A 10,215-nucleotide genomic window follows, 5' to 3' on the forward strand; every position below is an offset into this window, starting at 1 on the left:
TCTATGGACGATGTCTTGTCGCAGAGGGTATGGTTGCGCAGCGGAGGCTGTTGGTTTCTAACCCAGCACTTGTAGCTGCTAGGATCGTGGAAAAGTGGCGGCGACAGCACATGCTTGACTTTGATGGTGGTGCTTTTTGAGTACCCGGTCTTGAGCTCCGGGGTGAAAACCTAGATCAAGCCCATGTCGGTTATACTGGCAATGACGATGTTTCGCCATCGTTAGCTTGTTGAAGGCACTGCTCGGAGATGCTCGGACAGTTTCTTCAGGGTGAAAACCTAGACTTTGGCATTTGGTGGTTGGTCCCAGTGACGGCGGTGCTCGAGCATCGCTCCCTTCCTGAAAGCGTTGTTTGTCAATCTCGACTTAGAACGCTTCAGGGCGGGTTTTTTTTCCCGCTTAGGCATAGCTTTGGTCTTATATGACTTTGCTATTTGCCGATGGTATTTTCTGTGTGTGCGTTAGTGTTGGCTGTGTGCATCCTAGCTATGCAGAGGCCGGGTGTGTGCTCATTGTGTTTGTATTATCTTGATACTTCATTTTGAGTAATAAAATCCACCCTTTGTCGAGAAAAAAACTGCAAGTCGACTGAAAACATGAATTGGGTTAGTCGATTTGCAAGGATCAATCTGAGCCGTTGGATAACAAAAGAACGGTTCTGCTCACGTCCTCTTCCTCCAACCGTCAAACTCCTGGAGAACAGATCATACGCTCGATCTTCTTCAGTCGACTGGCGTGCAACTATCAAACTCGAGAAATTACATGCGTTTATTACATTACAGGATGAGAAAGCATGGGAAAGTAAGGACGTACAAATACATGCAAGCATACATAATTAATTGTTGCTGCCGTCGGCGCGAGCCGGGCAGCGATGGCGGCCAAGGGGTGGCTTTCTTTTACGAAATCTCTCCCTCGACGTCATCGTCGGCGGTGGGCATCGGCTCCTTTGGGTTCTCCTCGAACCTCTTGGCCTGCTCCAGGTAGGCGTTCATGCGCGGCGTCGCATAGAGGCACATGACCTCCCCCTCGTCGCCCCTCGCGGCGGTGCGCTGCCGCCCGTGGGACGTGACGGTGGCGAGGGCGTAGGGGTGTCCCCGCTCGTTGTAGATCTCCTGCGACTCCATGAAGGCGAGCAGCTGCAGCAGCTCGGCGCGGAGCGCGTTGACCATCTTCTCCCCGTCGTCCAGGTCCAGCAGCACGATGTCCTCCACCGCGTTCTGCGCGTCCGCGATCCTCTCCCGCGCTTCCTCCAGCCTCTCATCGTCCGCCAGGAGGCTCGCCGCGTTGATGGTGTCGGCGTGCATCCGGCGCACCTCCTCGGCCAGCACAGAGCGGTTCTCGACAGCACCGGCGTCTACGGGAGAGCTTGGGTTCGGGGTGCGCACAATCAGGATGGCCTCGAGAGACTGGCGCGTCTTCTGGCCAGCGTAGCTGTGCCGCGCCTCGGCCAAAGTGGCGTCGTACTCCTCGGTCTCGTCGCTGTCCCTGAGAGTGAAGTTGACGGCCACCTTGCGGGCTTCTCCGCTGAAGAGGGTGCCGAACTTGATGGTGATGAGGCCTCTCTTGTCGTCGGTGATCGTCGTGTAGTCTGTGCCGGGGGCCACGGTCATCTTCTCCAGGTCGCCATCGGCGGTGTTGGGCTCGAGCGTGAGCTGCACGTCCTGCGCCACCACCGTGAGCAGGCCGCCGAGCAGCTGCGAGAAGGGCGCGCTGAGGTTGGTCCCGTCCGGCACCGCGCTGTACGTCCCGCCAGTGGACTTCTTGGCCAGGTCGCTCAGCAGCTTGTGGTTCGTGCCGGCGCCGAAACCAAAGGTGTAGACGGCCACTTCGCCGGGGTGGACTTCCCTGGGGTCGCCGGAGGTCGTCTGCCCGTCTGACATGAGGAAGATGTTGGGGGTGCGGGACTCGGCGTGGACGCGGCCAGCGAGGACGGCCAGCCCCAACTCGAGACCGGCCTTTATGTCGGTCCCTCCGCCGGCCGCCAGGCCGTCGACGTCGGCCTTGAGGTCGGTCTGGGCAGCCTGCGTCATGGAGCGCAGTGGGGTGAGCCTGCGGGCGGTGCTGTCGAAGGTGACGATGGAGAGGCGGTCCACGGAGGTGAGCTTCATGATGACGAACTGCAGGGCCTTCTTCACGCTCTGGATCTTGTCCCCGCCCATGCCGCCGCTCACGTCCAGCACCGCCACCAGGTCCAGCCCTTCCCTCATGGCGGCGGAGGATGTGGCCCTGATCTCCACCATGGCCGTCACTGTATCCTTGGTCAGCCCCACATCTTTCCTGTTGTACGCCGGAATTGCCATCATCACCAGCCCATCTTTGCTACCTGCATATAATCCTCGATCTCCATTCTTCCCTTGACGAATCAATTACATATATTGGGGCCATGAGTTGAAATATTCGTGCATGCATCTGGATTGTCTTAAGCTAGCTAGCTGTACCTGCATTCGGAGAAGGAGGCTTCTCATCGTCTCCGAACGACGTCATCCCGCCTGGTACTGCTAAAGTGCTAAGGTCGCTAACAAGGCAGAGAGCACAGCACACCTTCTGTATGCCTGCCTGTCGCTCGTCTGTGTGAGTGATCGATAGATGGGCAGGGATACCTCTATATATATATACACACATCCAACAACAAGATAGCTACCAAAATTCAAAAAACAGCAAGATAGCTTTGTACTAGATAGGAGAGGGAAAGTAATTTTGGCAAGCGGACTTTGAAACAGTTCTTCATAGAATATTTAGCTTAGGTGAACTGGGTTGTTAGAATACTTTGTTTTTTAAAAAGGTTTTACCTTTTTAAATTGTACTGATATTTTAAAAATTGTCCAAACATACAAACGGCTAACGAAAATGTGCTCAAAATTTTCAGGATACTTAGGAAAGGAAGATTGTACTGGTAAAGATTTTTTTCAGACTTTTTTTTTGCAATTTTGCAAATTATGCCCATTTTTTACTACTCACCCCACGAATCCGGGGTATATATTAAAATCCCATGAAGTTGTAGTTTTTCTGTGCAAAGCCCTAAAACATCTTTACTTGTGCAACTTCGTCACACATACATGATGTTCAATGCCGTCCAAAAAAGATCCTGGCATCAATACACTTTGTACGGACCGTTTACTAATTATCAAAGAAATTTGGCCTAGGATAAAGTTAGAAATTAAATTACTGTGAAATGGAGGCAGTAGATGTTTATAAGCTTATACTACTGCTAAATATTGCAAGAATAACAATATTCCATGCGAACAGGCAAGGCGACCTAGTGCGGCCAGACCAGCCGGGAGCGGTCACCGGGTCCGGTTCGGTGCACCACAGATTAGCCGGTTCAGAGCATCTCTAGCCACTTCCCTAACAAGGTCCTCCAGACGAGTTTTCAGCCGCCGACGCCAAAAATCGGTCCAGTCGCGCCCCCAAGGGCCTAATTTTCGTCGGTTCGGGTTGAAATTGGCGTCGGCAGACCCAACCCGACCCCTGCGTGCTGGGGGGCGCTCGGGGGCGCCGGGCGAATCTTTTTTGGCGCGAAAGAGCCGCGTGCCCTCCTTACCAGCGACTCGTCTCGCTTCTTCCCGCTTAGTCGTCCTCATCGCCTCGTTTTCCTCGGTGAATCAATGTTAAATCTGCCGCGCGCTGCCGCGCCGGTCAGCCTCCGCCATTGATGCCTCACGGGCGGCGCAGTGAAAACGAGACGACGCGCATCCCCTCGCATGCCACGAGTACGCGCGGCGCCTCCGCCTACATAAAGCCGACCCCCAGCATGTTGGTGGCACACACAGAGTCTCCACCGCCGACGCCACCTTTCTCCCCCTTCCTCCCTCTTCTCTCGCCGTCTCCAGCTCAAAGAATGGCCGAACGCTTCCCAGGCGACGGCGAACAGCTTCGGCCGTTGCCACCTTCACGAGAACGAAGCTCGGCTCCTCTTCGAGGCCGAGTACCCGGTCCCGCCGGACATGCGGGTGCCCGGGGCCTGGAGAATCAGCGCCGGCGGGGTCCCGGTGCCGCCACCGCCCACCGGGGCGGCGCGGAGCGCGGAGATTGCGCGTATCCGCTCCTCCCTGCCGCGGGCGGCGAGGGAGGGGCCACGCTACGTCCTCGACAGCCCACTCTGGGAGCCATACTTCCGCCGTCGCCACACCAAGCAGCTCGAGGCCACCAACGGCGTCGTTCCCTCCGGCAGGCTCAACTCCGAGGGGAGGCGCCGATGGTGGGGCGTGCCTAGCCGCACGCTGGAGGCCATCCTCGAGTACATCGAGGGCGGCAACACGCCGAGGCTGGAGTACCCCTCCCCCCGTCCTTCTCTCGCCGTCGTGGGAGCTCGTGGACGCCGAGGCGCATGGACCCCGGGGCGTCCTCCTCCTCGCCAGGTCGGTCGACCGGCTCTCCCTGCCTCCGCCCCGTCAAGCCGGAGCCCCAGGACACGCCTGTCATCGCGTGCACCCACAGCTCCGGCGTCCGCTTCGACGACTCCGCCCCCGCCTCTGGCCGCCTCGTCCTTGTCAGGCCGGAGCCGGAGCCCGGCCTCCCCGCGGAGTACGAGGAGATAGCCCGGCGCGGCTTCTCCGATGAGGACGCCCTACGGTGGGCGCGGGACGACTACCTCCGCGACGAGGTGGTCCGGCAGCGCCGGGCCCTGGAGGAGATAGCCGCCCGCAAACGTGGGCGCGAGGACGAGCACGGCGTCGTGGTCCTCGACGGCGACGACGACGACGCCCCCGGTACCGTCCAACCCACCGCGCCAACCGGGGGACGGTTGCAGCAGGGACGGCGGCCGCGGCGGAGATGACGACGATGACGACGGCGGCGGCGGCTACACGCGGTTCTACCGCCTCCTCGGCATGTAGATCTGCAAGGCGGCGGGCGGCGAGGAGCGGCGAGGGAGACGGCGAGGAGTAACCTAATAGTTTTTTTTTCTTTTTGTAAAATATTTTAAATATGAACGAACTCGCCGAAATTTGGTTGAATTTGCACCATGTTTGTGTCGTAATTTATATTTTCAAAAAAACGTGGGCGCCATGACTGGGGGACATCACGCCCCCAGCGCGTCGTTTATCGCCGGTGCGCCTTCAGGGGGCGATTTTTAGCGCCTCCTGGGGAGCCAACGGTTGGAGATGCTCTCACATTGTATGAAAACCAGAAACATGGCATGCCAAATAGCACCAATCAGAATGAATAGTAAAATTAGGGGCAATTTGTGTCAGAGGGAGGGGGGAATGTGGAAGGAATCTTTAAATTTGTGGTAAAAATCTGACAGAAACCCGATTTGTGATGTTCTCTGTCACACGCGCATATTTTGGGGGCAAAAAGTGGAATTTACTCTAATTGCAATAATAAGAACATTCCATGTGAAATATCAGTACAGATATAGTTATTATGCAATTATTTTATGCTATACTATTGGCCTTAAACAAAAAGTGTAGACAGTAGACTACATAAATAAAATTCATCACAAATTTGTTACATAGCCAAGGATGTGTACATGGAAATAGCGGTGCCTCGATTAGATAGATTGAAGGTTCATCTTTCTGAATTATATTAGCAACAAAAGACAATTTTCATATTCCTACAATAGAGGTTGGGGGTTGATTTCCAATAACTTGTGCAGCGGGCATCAGTGGCGGAGCCAGGATTGGAGCAAAGCCCCGGGTCCAATTTTGTTCCAGCGCGAAGGGAAAAGTTATTGTCCATAAGGCTATAACTACCTCAAAAAATACCCCATACCGCAACATACAAAATTGGCTCAATTGCACAATAAATTTAGAATTTAAACTCAACGCTTCACGATACAACAAAATAGATAAAACAAAACAAAAACTACAAAGAACAGTATGTGACTAAAAAAGTGTACCAAATTAATGGTTTGCTTTATCGTTGTCTTGATTCCCTCGAGCTGAAACCCCATGTGTAAACACTTTCGTCGCGGGCACTAATGAAAAAGATCTCTTCATATTCTATTTCTACAACATGATATAAAATTGACACAAAAGTGAATCACTCTTTAGTTCAACAATACATACAGGTGGTTCATTCACACAAAAAATTATTTCAATTAAATTTAGCTCAGTTTGACATTACCTAGAACAATAGAATAGTAGACAGTACACAAGAAACTCAGAGGACATCGATTAACTTGTAAAGAAAGAATCTGAGTCATCTGCTTTTTTAGTTGATTTTAGATGCAAGATAGACTAGTGGTTTATTGATCCATTTGTACTAGTCTGCAAATGCCTGGTTTGCATTGACATTTCTTTCAGTGTAAAGAAAATTACTAGGGTTGCTAGGGAGGAGGGCAGCCGGTGGCGAACGGCGACACAGGAGCATTGGAGTTCACAAGCTAGGCCATGCCTTGGTCGTGCCCGTGTGTTCAGTGGTGGAGAGCTAGGTGGACATGGAAATGTTGGAATAAATTCGAGCCATACCGTCGATCATTCGAGGACTAATCAATCACACAAGCACGACCTCGAAATTTGTTAATAAGGTTCACCGATACGGCTACATCTTCGGGGCCTGACTACAGGCGCTTCTCCCCGTGACACCGTCACAATACCGTACCCGGTCGCCCTGGACACCGGCACAAGCCGCCAACTTTTCCTGTGTTCCGGTGCTATTATGTTGGCATAGATTACATCGTGTGTCTACCCCGCTATATATGAGAGACCTAGGATACATGTGTCCTATTAGGACACGACTCCATATCCTATGTAAACACAATACTACTCAGAGTCTAACTGTAACCTACCTTATACACTATATTCGACACAACTCTAACAAACTCCATCTTGGCGAATATTCTTCACCACCTTAAATTTGTCCATGTGTCAAACTTTCATGTGCATTGGACTTGAGTTTATCCCATGAGCACCATTGCTACTCCAAAGACTCTATATGACTCCACCTGCAATTTGTCGTCCCTTCCTTTCTTGACCACAGTCAATGCTCGAGCAAAATTAAGTTCCTCTTACTCTAGTCTGTGCTCTCAACTTTCAGAGTATCCGTCCAACGCCATCACACACTGATCACTGACCTGCGTGAAAGTGAACAACTCACATATTGAGTGTCACACATAAGAGTTACCTGAACTCAACATCACCGCTTCTTTCTTGACCGCCTGTCTAAAACTTGAAGGAATTTCATGATTGCCTGTAGTCATCCCGAGTCAAATTCGTAGTTGTCTCACCACATGTATGACCACCAGCAGGCCCGTCAAGGAGGGTGTGCGAGCGGTGCAATCGCACACGGCCTCCAAAATTGTAGGGCCCCGATCGAGGAAAAAAACCATGATACGAGCAGGTTCATGCGATGGATGGCTGGCGTTTTAACTGTGTCCTCCGATCCTCCTATCGCGAAAACAGCAGCAAACAGGCCCTCAGCCGGATGCACCAAACGTGGATCCTCGTTACGGCTGAGGCCCATAGTCCTTTTTACGGCTAAAGCCCGTAGTCATCCCGCAAAATAAAAAGCCCGTAGTTAATATCATCGTTTCCACGCAAAACGCAGCAAACAGGCCCTCAGCCGGATGCACGAGATGAAATAGATATCTCTCTCCGAAAAATAGATAGTATCTCTCTCAGCGAGAGGGCACGTCCTGCACGCCGTAGATGAGGCGGGCGGGATCAGATACCGCTCGATTTAGAGGGAAATAATAGATAGGTCGCGAAATTTTGTTGCTTGTATTTTCGCCCACGAGTATAAGAGCTCGAATTTCGAGCTCATAATCTCGCTAAATACTCTTTAATGCTTGTGGTTGGTCGCTATCTATGGTTAGGCCAGCCGAAAGAGCTTTGTTACTTACCTGTAAACATTATATCAAGGCGAATAAAGCTAAGCGAGTTTGTCTCAAAAAAAGACACCGCTCGATTCAGATCGACACTTCCCCTTAAGGAGAGAGAGATAAGGAGACACTGCTTACCTGCTTCTACCAGGGACAAGCCGCCGGTAGATGGCGGCGGGCCGCCCGCACCTGTTGCAGCAGCCTCATCTAGTCATCCTCCAATATATTCTGAGGTAAGTTGTAAGCCATAAGCCCGGAATCAAAATAGGCAGACGAGAAACTAGTTAGGGTTCTTTTTTTTGATACAATTCTGGTTCTTTTGATGTTTTCATATCGTATCGCATGCAATCCCTACTAGCAGAGCAGTGCCACTCCATGAGGGATGTACTTAATTGTAATGAAAATTAATACGATTAACACATTACCTGTAATCTAATTTTAAATTCTAGTACCAATTCTTCGTTGTTTACTCTTTTGCTACACTACTAGCATATTTCATTACAAGAAAGACACAATTGATTTTTCTTTTGCGAGAATAGACTCGATGGATTTAAAGATTTTGTTTCAGGAAATACTAGACAGATTATGCTTTTCAGTAGAACCTACATTTACTCGTTGCCATTACTATATGATATATGTCTAAATATTATACGAAATAACACAAATTCAAAGCTATATAATTAAGTGAAAATATGTATAGCTGTAGTAGTTATACAACTTTTTGCAAACTTTTGGGTCCCATGTCACATTTCGCACCGGGGCCCCGAATTTCTGGAAACGGCCCTGCCACCAGAGCCCTGGTCCGTCTCCATGCCTCATACATACCGCATGCCTCGCCGCTATTATTGCGTCGAGCCTCCGCTGTCCCGGTCGAGTCTCAAGGGTCACGAAACCACACCACTCAACCCCCACTGCAGAGTACCACCGATCATCACCGACCAATGACGAGTTTCACGCTTCCATCAGACCACTAGGTTCTAGTCCGAACTACGCGTCACTCGCTTTTTTCATCGGCTGAATAGGCTTCGACTCTCCGGATCCTTACACCGTAGCCCCTCAATCCAGCTCCACCTTCAACATGACTCCATGATAGATGATCAGCCCACCCACGCGCCTCGTCGACATCAAGCTCCGTGTGTACATCACCTTGAATCAACCCCGCGCCATAGTCTTGTCGAAGCCACACAAGCCCTCGGGCCTATGTCACGTGTTTCCACGCCCCAGAAGTCGGTCACCATCAGCATTACGCTTCTATGTCTTCTTAGCCGATCCCACCACCGTCTTCTGTTCCAACCGACTCACGTCGACCCGTCAGACTGTCTAGTCCAACCCAGCCGAATTTGCCCGACTGCACGACACGTCCCAGACTCCTCAAGCCGCCACCATGACCATCGCCATCCGTACACATATGTGTACCAACAAAGAGAACGAAAGCACAATCCTTCATAGCCTTCCCGTCTGAACACGAGAGGAGATTAACAAAGCAAGTCAAAGCTCCTAATTCACCACACGTATGTAGCTTTTGAACGAACTTTTCTATTCCTTTCTTGATAAGAATCATGATCTGACTCTTGAGTCCTTGTGTCAATCTGTTTTTTTGTCATGAGGAGGAGCGCCCGTAGTCAGGCCCTGGGGATGTAGCCATATCGGTGAACCTTGTTAGAATAAATCCGAGGCATACCGTCGATCATCCGAGGACCAAGCAATCACACGAGCACGACCCCGAGATTTGTTAACGAGGTTCACCGATATGGCTACATCCCCGGGGCCTGACTACGGGCGCTCCTCTCTGTGACACCGTCACAATACCGCACCCGGTCGCCCTGTACATCGACACAAGCCGCCGGCTTCCCCTGCGTTCCAGTGTTATTATGTTGGCATATGTTACATCATGTGTCTACCCCGCCTATATATGAGAGACCTAGGATACAAGTGTCCTATTAGGACACGACTCCATATCCTATGTAAACACAATACTACTCAGAATCCAACTGTAACCTACCTTGTACACTATATTCGACACAACTCTAACAGGAAATGTATAAGATCGTTTGCTACCTGTATATCCCAACCCGTTCACTTATCCTGTTTGGTTGTGCTGGGCTGCATGAACCCCGGGCCCATACAAAAATCTATCTAAGTACTCTCTCCGGTCCTGCATATAAGTTTTTCGAAGTCAACTACTTTGACCACACTTATAGAAAAAAGTATTAAAATTCAAAATGCCAAATCAATATTGTTAGATTCATTATGAAATATAGTTTCATAGTATACATATTTGGTATCATAGACGTTGGTGTTTACAAAATTTGACTTAAAACAAATCTAATATGCGGAGTAAAAAGGACAAGAGGGAGTATAATTAAGTAATATCTGGGAAAAAACCTACGCTCAAGGGCCAGGTCCAAGGCGTGGCTTCGCCTTGCCTCCCATTACAACTGTCCACAAGCTAT

At 50.8% G+C, this 10,215-nt stretch overlaps 1 protein-coding gene across 1 annotated transcript; it reads right to left on the reverse strand.

Moving 5' to 3' along the window:
• Positions 1-896: 896 nt before the first annotated feature.
• Positions 897-2,300, reverse strand: LOC123101120 (probable E3 ubiquitin-protein ligase WAVH2). The gene has a single exon (XM_044522725.1). The coding sequence runs from the start codon at positions 2,298-2,300 to the stop codon at positions 897-899; it is 1,404 nt and encodes a 467-aa protein (XP_044378660.1).
• Positions 2,301-10,215: the final 7,915 nt, after the last annotated feature.

The sequence above is a fragment of the Triticum aestivum genome, chromosome 5A, assembly GCF_018294505.1.
Source record: "Triticum aestivum cultivar Chinese Spring chromosome 5A, IWGSC CS RefSeq v2.1, whole genome shotgun sequence".
Taxonomy (NCBI): domain Eukaryota; kingdom Viridiplantae; phylum Streptophyta; class Magnoliopsida; order Poales; family Poaceae; genus Triticum; species Triticum aestivum.

What these genes read in the sequence shown, in the direction of transcription:
- LOC123101120 (XM_044522725.1), bottom strand. Translation starts at nt 2,300, where the DNA reads ATGGCAATTCCGGCGTACAACAGGAAAGATGTGGGGCTGACCAAGGAT.